Raw genomic sequence first — 11,634 nt, 5'->3', positions numbered from 1 at the left:
CTAACACCTATTTACCTCACAGTCTGCAACACACACCAGGTGGTCTGCTGGGTGTGGGCCATACCATAAACAGTGCCTATCATCAGGGAGGGGGCCTTTGGGAAAAGGAGGCAGCTTCTGCAAGTGTGTGGAGAGTGAGATAATGGGGTTACAGTAGGCAGGGGATGCCTGGAGTCTGGCAGACAGAAAGATCAGGCCCAGAAAATGACACTGAGGACCACTAGGGGTCTATGGATAAAGTATTTTACAGAAACAACAGTTAAAATAGAGAGAGCAAATTCAAAATCTCCCCCAGATTTCTTAGACTGTTTTCGTTATCTGTGAAGTTTCATGGCTGTTAGGATTAAACAATAGTTAACTTATCCTAATAAAAAAAATCTGAATCAAAGTGGCTGATCGAGTTTTTGAGACAAGAAACACGGGACAGGGACACAGATACTCTAGACACACTGTTCTGGCATTGCAAACCCGCGGAAGCTATAAACAAGCGAAAAATAGGCATTATACGCCAACCTACCAACAATACTTTCTCAGAACCCAGTGAACTCCGAAGCCCAACTGCCAATGCCCAGAATCACAAAAGGGCTTGGAAACTGTCTGATGCTATCCTTGGGAAAAATCAAAATTCAAACGATTCCTACCAGATGTTTAGGTTCTTGCTGTCTCAATACCGTAAGGCTGAAATATTGTCCATCAAGACACCTGTGAACAATTGCTTGCACATTGCTGCCAGTTCTGCATAAGAGATTAGTCAGGCTTGGTGGTACCCCATTCTGCCACCTTGCTGAAGTCAGAGTACCAGTTTCCCCGTTCCAGCACCACTCACCAGACTACCTGCCGTCTGTAGCCACTGTGAGTCCCTTCCCCCTAGTTCTTTGTGTCTGCTTTCCTTTCTGTGCAACAAGCTGGACAACTGACCGCTCATGTCAGTCGGAGAAGCATCCAGAAGATGCAGTCTTGATGCAATTAAACACAATGAATTTTTGTAGCCACTCAGTTATAATCAAGAATCACCAACCAGTGTTTTTAGTGTTTGAGAAAATTCTGCAATGCAACTTAACTGTTGAGTATCAAAACCGGCTTCTGCCAGACTGGACTCCAAGATTAATTTTCATCCATACAAATGAGTTTTAGGATTTTTTTTTAAATTAACCGTGGCTTGTTTTCCATTTCCTAGTTATCAAATGTGTGCCTTTGAGAAAAAGCTTAATTCTCAGATATTCTGTCAGCCAGGTGGATTCTTCTTTAATCCTAAAGTTCTTGAGGAAGAGATAATGTGACTGAGGGTTTATCCTAACACAGCATTTGAGACACCGATAGCATTTTCACAACTGTGAGAAGAATAGACTGTTCAGCTCGTGAAAGACTTATTTTCGTCCCCAAAGCACTGTGACTTAGTGTATGTATGCCTGGCTGCAGCCCATCTGCCAGCTCCTGTCAGTCAGAACAGCTAAGGAGTCTTTCTGGGGGTCCCTTCCATTCAGGAAGAATCCTTTGATAGACCCCATTGCCTTTGTTCAACAATACTGATGGCATCTAGTGCATGAAATGCCACTCGTTGCAGGGTCTGACTTCCATCGGGCCTCACTGGTCCCCTAGTCCCCAACATAGCATAACCAGAATTTCCATATTCTTTATGTGTGTTCTAATACCTCAGGTCTCGTGCCGTCAGGGAATGCCGGCATCAGATGACCCTGCCTCTTCTACAGGTGAGGGAATGGAGGGCGCCTGTTAAGCACATGGCTCTTAGGAGAGTGGAGGCAGGGAATGCACAGACTGAGCCCAGCTCCCCCTGGAACTGCCTTCTGCAGGGCTTCAGATAAGCAATGGGGTGAATCCTTATGAAGGTAACTCAGGCAGAGGCTCATATGCAGCCGCAGGTGGGGGGTCCTTAAAGGGCAGTGTGTGTCCAGGCGGCCCTGCAGCAATGACAGACCTCATGGCCATTTCCTGACGTGATAAGTGGATGAGTTAGCTTTGAGATGAGTCCTCTCTAAGGAGCTAAGAACCCATTCAGTTTCAACTAGGACATTCTTGGCCTCTTGACTATTCCATTTCCCACTGTATCTGCTGGCCACCCTTAAGGTTAGGAGCACAGAGAGATGCTGGCTCCTCACGCGCCCCAAGTGTGTTTCCTGATTTGTGGTGGTTATCTGTCTCTGCTGTTTAGCCTTCCAAACGTCCATGACCCAAGAAGAGACAGGATGCCACTTTTAAAATACAGCAAGGAAGAATGCGTTTCCAATGACCTTGTCTCTCTGAACTCGGGCTGACTGTGACTCATACTGGAGCAGCTGAAGCCTTTTTCTGAATTTATGGGCTCCCATTTAGGTGAGGATGGGATTGCTGAAACTGGAGACATGTTTAGCATGCTTACGTACCCTGGCAGCAGACTCAACGGTCAAACGAGCCAAAGGTCCCTTTTGTCTTAGGCACCGACTCCTGCTCAGTCTGTCTTCCTCAGCTTTGAACAGGGCTCAAAGGCAAGTGCGGCTAGGATTGCAGTGCTGGGTTCAAGTCCATTCCAGCATTTGCCTCCCAAGGGATCTTGCTAAGGACCCTAATCTCCATGGGGCTGCCGTTCTTCACCTCTACAGTGAGGGCAAAACTACCACTTGGGACTCGCTGGGATTTATAATTTAGGCTGGACGTTAAACAAAGGGAATAGAACTAAGTCACCATCAGAAATGCTCCGAAACTCGAGGCCAACTTGATGCTCACAGTTTCCTATTTTGGAGCATTTAAGATTTCAGGTTTCTACATTATGATCCACAACTAGTAAAGTATACGCAAATATTCCCAAATCTAAAAAGCTCAAATACTCTGATCGCAAGCATTTTTTTTTTCCTTTCTGGATAGGATTTCTCTGTGTAACAGCCCTGGGTGTCCTGGGATTAGCTCTTGTAGTCCAGGCTGACGTCAAATTTACAGAGATCCGCCTGTCTCTGCCTCCTGAATGATGGGATTAAAGGCATGTGCCACCACCGTCTGGTCAATCCCAAGCATTTTTGAAAAAGGATACTCAAATTAAGAAAAAAAAACCCACTCCCCACCCCTACCCACTGCTGCTGCCAACTCCCCCCTCCCCGCCTCGCGCTGCTACCAGTAAAAACATATTAAGCATTTATTACATTCTATGGGATGCTGTTATATACACTGTGAAACCTAGGGCTATCATCCAAGATCTCTGCATTTATTAGGACAGCTCTTTTCCCCTCTCATATCGTTATCACGATGGTATACTTTATAAGGGTATCATTTAGCTTGCACAGGCTGGGTTTGTGGCCATGAAAAAAAAATCACAAGCTGGTGGGGTGAATGCCTAGAGACTAACAGAATGTTACTGAACGGAGTGTCGTCTTGAAAGAGCAAGTACCTTGGAGACTAAAGGAAGAAGGGGCATTATTCCCCAGATGACCAACTACCAAGCCTCAGCAGCTCACGGTTTAAAATTATGACCACAAGTTCTTTGACATTCCTTTTAGCATGGGCCGTTGAAGGGGGTACGGCTAGGCAGTAGAGCTTTCGTCTGGCATGTGTCTGGTTATGTGTTCAAGTCCTAGCACCATCAAACCGAAACAAAACAAAATGAACTAGAAAACTTAAACCCCAAATTTCATCCATAAAACACACCTCCCTCTCCTCCCTATTTTGGATCCACATCCTCTAATGCCCTGGTTGTGGCAGACGTCTGAGACTCAGAACGGGCCCATCTCCTGACTCATTCTTCAGTCATTCCCATAGCAGAAGCCAGATACCCCAGTAAAGACCCCCGGGCAACCCAGGGAGATGTGATGCTTACTCTAGATCATCAACTTGACTGCATTTGGAATTAACTTAAATCCAAATGGCTGGGCACATCCGTAAGAATTTTTTTTTTTTCATAATTATTTGAAGTCAGAGGACCCACTTCTAATCTGAATCTTTGTGTTGGGAAGATACACCTCTAATCCAGATCTTTTAAGGTGGGACGAATCACCTTTATTGTGGGCCACACCTTTTTTGAGCAGTCTAAGTAAAGGACATGACATAAAGGAACTTGTTCTCTCTGTCTGCCATTCTTTCACGTGAATTAGAGTCTACTTCTTTTGGGATTCCATGGTATAATAAAGAGCATCTGAGCCCTCCAGCCTTGTGTACTGAATACCTACTGGGTTTCTGGACTTTCTGTTGGTAGACAGCCATTGTTATGCTAGCTGGACCACAGTCTGTAAGCCATTCTAATAAATGCCACATCTGTATGTATATACATATATACATACACAAAAATACTTACACACATATATATTTATGCATAACATATGAATATGTATACACACATTCATTCATTCTATATGTTCTCTTCCTCTGGAGAACCCTGGTTAATGCAGGAGAGAATTTTCTTGTGAGGAATGGGGGCCACTTGCCATGGAAGCCACATTAGAGGGTGGCCCTCTAGCCTGTGAAAGTTGGTACAGCCACAATCCTGTCAGCAGCTTCAGCCACCATCCTGTCAGGAACCACTTGGCTGAGCCGGTCCAGAGTTCTTGACGTTTCTATATAAGTGGGGAGAAAACAAACCTTTTTTGTTTCCTTAGAAAATTTCTCATTATATTAATTTGAATAAGTATCATCGCCATTCACAGCTGCATTCCCAAATGTTTCTTTTGGAAAAGCAGGGTTCTAGTTTCAGGGAACATCAATGAGAGAAGCAGGAAGAATTCAAGACCAGTAGGAAGAGTCAAAGAACCAAATCTGCCTTTCAGGAGAAAAATATTTATCAATAAAACAGTTTGACAATCATTATTGTTTTTGAAATTACATTTTATAATGAATGATTCCTTAAATTTGCATATTAAGTATGACCTTAACCTTAGAAGAAATTCTCTTCAAATAACTTGATACAATAAATACTCATTGCATATTCAGTGTTCAAGTAACAGGAGAAAGGACACAGCCCCTAAGAAGTAGTACTTCTCTAACACAGCTGTGACAGTCTAAGTTCTTTGAGGCAGAGGCTGTTGACCATGGGGGTTCACTGGGTGCCACGTGAAAGACAAGTGGGCAAATACACGACCACACACAGTGGTACTGATGTTGAGCCTGAACAAATGAAAACAGGCTAGTCATTTCAAAGAAACGCTCTGTAGTAAGAACTCAAATATTTCAACCAAAGAGTCTCCTGGAAAATATGAAAAACCCCGACGTTTGGGAAAGGCAAAAATCAAAGAAGTGTAACTAAGTGAAGAGGCAGCATACTTTAGGGAGCACGCAGGAAGTATTTTAGCAAACCAAGAAGAGTGCTGCTCAGAATCATTGAGCTCGGGTGAGACCAATTTAATGGAATGTTCCTAGAAGGCTATAAAAAATGTGCTTCTGGCCCACAGCCCAAAGTTAGCTTTTCACGAAGGAAAAAGAAAAGGACAAAGGAACCAGCACAGGTAGAGCCTACAGAGCTATTTATTAGCATATCTTTTCTTCTTAGGTTCCAGAACAACTGAAGTATGTACAGAGTCTTACAGCATTCACACCATTTAAAGGCTCCTAGTAGCTGAGGAAGACGAAGGTGGCTCTGCTGAGAACCTGCGGGCTGCCAGAGCCTTGCAACACACACTGCCTGGTGCCCTCTGGGCCGCCTGGCTCACAGCTCCTGAACTCACCCAGAGGGCAGGTTATTGGGGAAGAGGCAACAGGAGACCAGGTGGAAAGCTACAGTGTTTCCACAGTTTTCTAAAGCTGTAACAAATACCCATAGCCTGAGAGAAGGGCAAGGTAAGAGAATGAGATACGACTGTGCTTCCACAGAGACAGAAGCACTGTGGAACGGGAGACTGCACTGAGGGATGGTAATCTCACTTCCCTTCCTGTCCTCAGTGCAAACCTGTGGAGCCCCAACTCACCCTCGCCAAACAGAACAACTACAAAGGGAGCAAGAGAAAAAAACCAACAGGTGTTAGTAGTTCTTAGCCAACAGCACAACAAAAACAAATAAAATCCCACAAAGTAACTTTGTAAAAAAAAAAACATTCAGTATCAGCTTTAACCAGCTTTAGGGTGGGTCTTCCTGTCAGGTTAATCCTAGATACTTGGGAATTATCCCCGTTTGAACAGCGACAACAGTCCCCCCCCCCCCCAGTATTGAACCTCCTGCATTTGCTTATCGTGGGTTTTGTTTGATTGTCTTCCACTACAAAAATACCACTGACATATACACTAAATTGGACGCAAGACCACACTGTTGCCCCAGAACGCTCCACTAAGTGGCAAGAGAATGGCAAAACCTGGGCGAGGCCCACCGCTGGATTCCACAGAAACAAACTCTAGCCTGGTTCTCTGTTCTGTCCGTCTTCTCCAGGAGCAGAGTGTCTCATCCATTTCCCAGTGTTATGATCTCCCATTTAGGCAAAGTGGCTTTTTATTTCAAAAAGATTCTGTGTTCAACTTAAAAGCCAGTTGATAAAACTTTTAATTAAGACACAACAGTGCGGGGTATAAAAACACAAGAACCACATAAATATTGAAGAAATTGAAAACTTTTTTTTTTCCCTCCTGTAAACAGTTTTGCTTAAGAGCAAAGCCCTAGGCAGTCAGATTCTGGCTGGAAAACTTTTGGCAGATGAGTATTCAGCAAGACTCTGCAGAGAGGTGAGGAGGAAGCCAGGCCAGGCGCCATGTTGACAGGCATGCAACTTGAGAACATTGCACAAGAAGCAACACAAAGAGTGGAGAAGCTCACAACACTTCAAGGAGACCTCACAACCTTCACAACTGTGTATGCACAGACAGACCCACCCCTCCCTCCTTTCCGCCACTAAAGCCCCTTACACATGGGACACCTTCTGCGACTCCCTAGCCTGTTTGATGCTATACAGCCACTTGATGATTCTAGCATTTCTCTCGATGGCAGAAATGCCATATGGCACCCGGTCATTGGCACTGTCATCATTTCTAAGGTCACTGTTACTGTCCTGAGACTGTTCACAGTCTGAGCTGATCATGCTTGCGCTGCGGAAGTTGAGGGATATGATGTCAGAGTTAGCCCTTGCAAAGTTCTCCATGCCAAGGTTCTCCAGCTCTTCCGGGTCCAGTCCGCAGTAGTTGAAGAACCTCTCCACGTCCGCGTCTACTCGGAAATACCTGTCACTCAAGTCTGACTTGGATCGTTGAAGGGAAGGTCTCCGGCTGACCCCACAGGCTGGTTCCACCTGGTCAGCCTCAGGGGACTTCGTGGCTGCCACCTTGGGCTTGGGAGGCAAGGGAGGGGCAGAACTGCTGCAGGGGATGGCTTTAAGGGGCTTCACGCTGGTCACTTTGCGGATGTCTGAGGAACTGTGTGAGACATGCAGGAAAGAGTCTGCCGACTGCTCCAGCAGTCTCCTGCTCACGTGGGAGCTGCTCTCCTGTGGGCTACCTCGCCCAGGTGTAGGGTATACCTTCAGCGACTCAGCGAAGGAGTGCCGGTGCAGGTCAGTGGCGTCCCTGTGAGGAGGCCAGTTTCGAGAGCTGTGCTTGTGGCCAGAGCCGGAGCTGGAGCCCTCGGAGCTATTGATGATGTTCTTGAGGATCTCGAGTTTGAGGGTCTCACGTTGCACACCGCTCTCGGTCTTGGCATGGTTGCCAAACACCTTGAGAGTGGGGCTGCCCAGTGTGCGCTTGGCTCCTGGGCACACCGGGGGCTTGGCCAGCACAGCCGGCTTCACCGGCTCCTGCTTGGCGTTGATCACCTCCTGGCTCTTGACGTACTTGGCCTTGTCAGCCTCCAGCCGCTCCACTGCACTGAGTCTCTTGGGGTTGGGCTCGGCCTGCCTGCGGAAGTAGTCGGGTCCTTTGTTCAGGATGCGCAGGGGCACCGCGGACGTGAAGGTGCCCGCGGGGCTGACCGGCTTCACCATGCTACCTGTCTGTAGCGTCTCCGTGGGCATGGTGGGCGGTCTTTCCCCGGCAGCCGTGGTGGATGCTCTTCTGGGCGCCTCCGGCCGGCCTGAACAGACACATGTACACGAAGCACAAAGGGCAGACGAAGGATACTGGAAGCGGTGTCAGCCGCAGCTGCTCCTCATCTCACACCTCACTAACTGCCGCCCTGGCTTCAGCGCACTTTTCTCTCCCTCCAGGCGGCCCCTGCACAAAAAGGCCACAAGCCACAAGTTCCTTTTAATCGGCTTGGCTGCCTCCTTTCTTCTCCCTCAAGGCTGTGGGAGTCTCCTTCAGGTCTTTGTGCTTAACTGCAGGCAGAGCTGAAACACAAAACAACCAACCGCGGGTTAGGAGGGGCGGGTGACATCACCGCTGTAGCAACAGAGGAACCCCGCAGTGATCCCACCTCCGTGGCACCCCTGCCCGCCCAGAGCCCCCCAAGGTCAGTGAATCCGGGACTGGCAATTCCCGGTTAACCGTGCCAGGAGGGCAACCGGGACCTCTCCGGAGCCTGCGCGCCGCCTCCGGCAGCAGTCAAATGTGGGCGTTTGCCAGAAAGAAAGGGGCTGAGGCTTCCCACGGAACTCTTCCAGCTGCCTCCCCATTGGTGCGAACCGAATCCTGAACACGCCTGGCTGGCATCACTGAGAGTGAGACCCAGGAAATACTCGTGAATGAAGAACGGAGGGTTCAGCCAAGTTCTGTTCCGTTCTGTAGCACATTAAATGCTAGGGGCTTCCTAAGACCTCCATCTGCTTTAGCGGCAACGTGGGCGATTTGCGCTGCTGGGTCCCTTTTGCAGTGAAGTAAAACTTGTGACTGCTTATGACCAATTTGTCCGTAAAGCTAGAAACAATCATTTCTTTAATGACTCAATAAGAGGAAAGGAGGTGAGAAACGAGAATGGCAGGAAACAAACAAACAAAAACTAGTAAGAAATACAACCTGCCACAGTCTGCTCACTGTCAGCAAGCAGCACTGTCCTGGAAACTAATAACGCATGCCGTGTTTCTCTCATTAAAATTTACTTCTTTTTTTTTGAGTTAAAAATAACTATTATAGAAACACTTGGAGGGGAACCCTAGGAGTGGATTATGAATTATGAAATGAGCCATCATTTCTCTGACTTGACAAGTGAGAAACATCTCTTGTTTCCTTTTGCTAGAAGGAGAGCCTGCTCACCAACCACCAGCGTTCCAGAACACAGAGAATGACCTCGTCAGCACTCTCATTATCGTTAGGAATATTAGGAGTGCAATCTATCTAACTAACATGTCGACACACAAACGTGCCCGAGATACAAGGTGATGATAGGAAATAAATCAGCGGTCTTTCTCTTGCTAATCTTCTCAAATGCTTCATCTCTAAACAAAATCCGTTCTACTTTATTGGAGCCAATTTTGGTAATCTGCAAAGGGATTTGTTCTAATAAAAATGTGTTCCTATGCAATATTTGAGAAACCCCAAGGCAACGACTACATAATGATTTTCTTTAATTGTGCTGTTCTATTTTGATGGCTCGACTTGGTTAAAAAATAAAACAAAACACAATAACCAACTACCTCCAATGAAAATTAAATGACAGTCTTTCTTTGAATGCGATTTGAATGCAATTGCCTGAAGGAGCCCCAATTCCTTGAGTCTCTAGGTTGGTTAATCTACTACTTAGGAGCCATCTCACTGGCCAAGGACACAGGGGCTATCTTGGAGAAAAGGCAGCATCTTACTGGATGTGGAATGGATTGCAAAGCAATAGCAAGATTGGGCTGGGAGGCAACCTCAGCCATCAAAGTGGACCATGGGAGGGAGGGATGTCCCAGATACCCTGAGTGCTGTCACTGTGGGCCTTAGAATATGTCTCTCTGTGACCGTCTTCTCTCTTAACTTTTATTGCTTAGCCAAAGAAGCCAAACTCTTTGAAAAGTGGATGATAAACCCACAACCCATTTCCCCTGACGGCACCATAATATTCCCAGACTCTTAACTCCTCTGAGAGGTATTCTGGGCAAGAGTGGCCCAAAATAAAAGTCTCTGATCTACTTTGCTTGACTCCAGGTTATGAGACAGCACTCATTTCAGAAAGGCGGAGCTCACAGCCAGGAGGAAGGAGGGAACTTAGAGAGGCATGCTGGACTTCCCTCAGCCTGCTGCCATTAGGACACATGTCTTTAGTTCAGTCATACTTTTTAATGGGCTAAGCCAAAACCCAGGCAGTTCACCTTGGGTCTGACTTTAATCCAAAGGCTCCAGCATAATGTAAACCTATGATCCAGCATTTGGTCATCCTTTTGCCACCTGTGACCTAGTGTGACAGACAAGAAAGGAGTCTTCTCCTTAGCACCAGCCCCGCTGATTACCTTGAAAATGTTCAAAATGCCCGTGTCGGGAAAATGCCAGAATGTGAGGTGAGAGTGAAGAGTGGACGGAGAGTCATGCCTAAGGATCAAGAGAGCCTTCCCACGGCACCCAAAGACGGATCACAGGGCCCTTTCGTGGGCATGAGTTACAATCCATTCCTGCTCAAAAACCATGCAGCTTAAGGAAAAAAGACAGGGACTCATTTTCAATTTCAAAATGGTTTAGTAGAACCTTGGTGACTGCCTTAACTTTCCTATGCCTCCTGCCTTTACTGTTCTTAGGGAAACCTTTCTCTGAGGTGAGAGGTGAGATGAGGTGATCAGGTAACACTGGCTGGCGCTAAGGTTCTTGCTGACCTATGCTTTTATTTGCTATCATCGCCTCTGGTTTTACTGTATTATAATCAAAGGTACAAAATGTTGACATCATGGCCCGGATTTGCCGCATGCTGGACTACCTGAGAGAGCAGGCTTTGGTCTCCTCTGAAGCTCTAAATCAGCATCATTGCTCTGAATTCACAAGACTGGGGAATACCAATGCATCTTCTAGGATCCTTCCCTAGGAAAAAAATCTCTCTTCTTTTCCTATTACTTCCTTCATGCCTGAGACTGGCACCCTCCCATAGGAAGGCTCCTTGGGCTTTCTAGAAATTGCTAGACATTTCTAAAGCCAGTATGGAAGGATTACATTAAAAGGTAGTCATTTGTAACCACTTCATATTTCATTTTCTTTCCATTTCCACGTCTTCCCTTTGTTCTTGGTCATTCCCAATTTCCATAATATTTTTTAAATAGTAATGGGAGAAAATCAGAACAAGCAGAAGGTCTTGTGGGAAGACTCCCAGCAAGGGGAACAGCTACAGAAATGCTGTAGCTGAGGATAATAATCGGCAGACTTGATGTCTGCTACCTGGGCGGGCCAACAGCTGGAAGTCACAGGGCGGTTTAGGTTGCTCTCACTGCCTCCTTACCATCTGCTCTGCTACTTTAAAGGGGGAGCTGCTGTAGGGACACAGCTGTACAGGCCTGGGGAGATACTCTGACCAGTCAATCGGACATGACGCAGCAGGTACCCTGGAGCTACACCTCAGTGTCTCGACAGAGCAACCATAAAGTCCTTCAGGGAATGTAGTGGGGGACAAGACCCTGACATCTGGCATGCGTTCTCTAGTGCGGGCTGGGGACAAATCACAGCAGTGAGGCCAATGGCTGGGCTGGGAGCAGGGAAGGGAAAATCTGGTATCAGTCTCATAATGGTCCACACATAAAAGTAACTATGATTTGTTTTCCGCTATGGTGGTGGGGTAGAATCCCAGGCATGGGCATAGAGAAGCACATCCTTCATCACTGGCTAGACTCCTGTCCCTGTATACTCTCAGGC

General features: G+C 46.8%; 1 protein-coding gene across 8 annotated transcripts in view; it reads right to left on the bottom strand.

Annotated features, from left to right (window-relative positions):
• Nucleotides 1-6,095: 6,095 nt before the first annotated feature.
• Fam110b (family with sequence similarity 110 member B) overlaps nt 6,096-11,634 on the bottom strand; it is a 129,156-nt gene continuing 123,617 nt past the window's right edge. For all 8 annotated transcript variants that reach the window (XM_041657833.1, XM_041657830.1, XM_041657831.1 and 5 more), the window contains one exon: nt 6,096-8,216. In XM_041657833.1, coding sequence (XP_041513767.1) covers nt 6,801-7,901 — 1,101 coding nt within the window. In that variant the 5' untranslated portion in view covers nt 7,902-8,216 and the 3' untranslated portion in view covers nt 6,096-6,800. The remainder of the gene's footprint in view (nt 8,217-11,634) is intronic.

Source organism: Microtus oregoni, unplaced genomic scaffold (assembly GCF_018167655.1).
Source record: "Microtus oregoni isolate MIOR12 unplaced genomic scaffold, Mior012 000008F_ref0000371, whole genome shotgun sequence".
NCBI classification, from domain to species: Eukaryota; Metazoa; Chordata; class Mammalia; order Rodentia; family Cricetidae; genus Microtus; species Microtus oregoni.
This window is presented reverse-complemented; position numbering and strand designations above follow the sequence as displayed.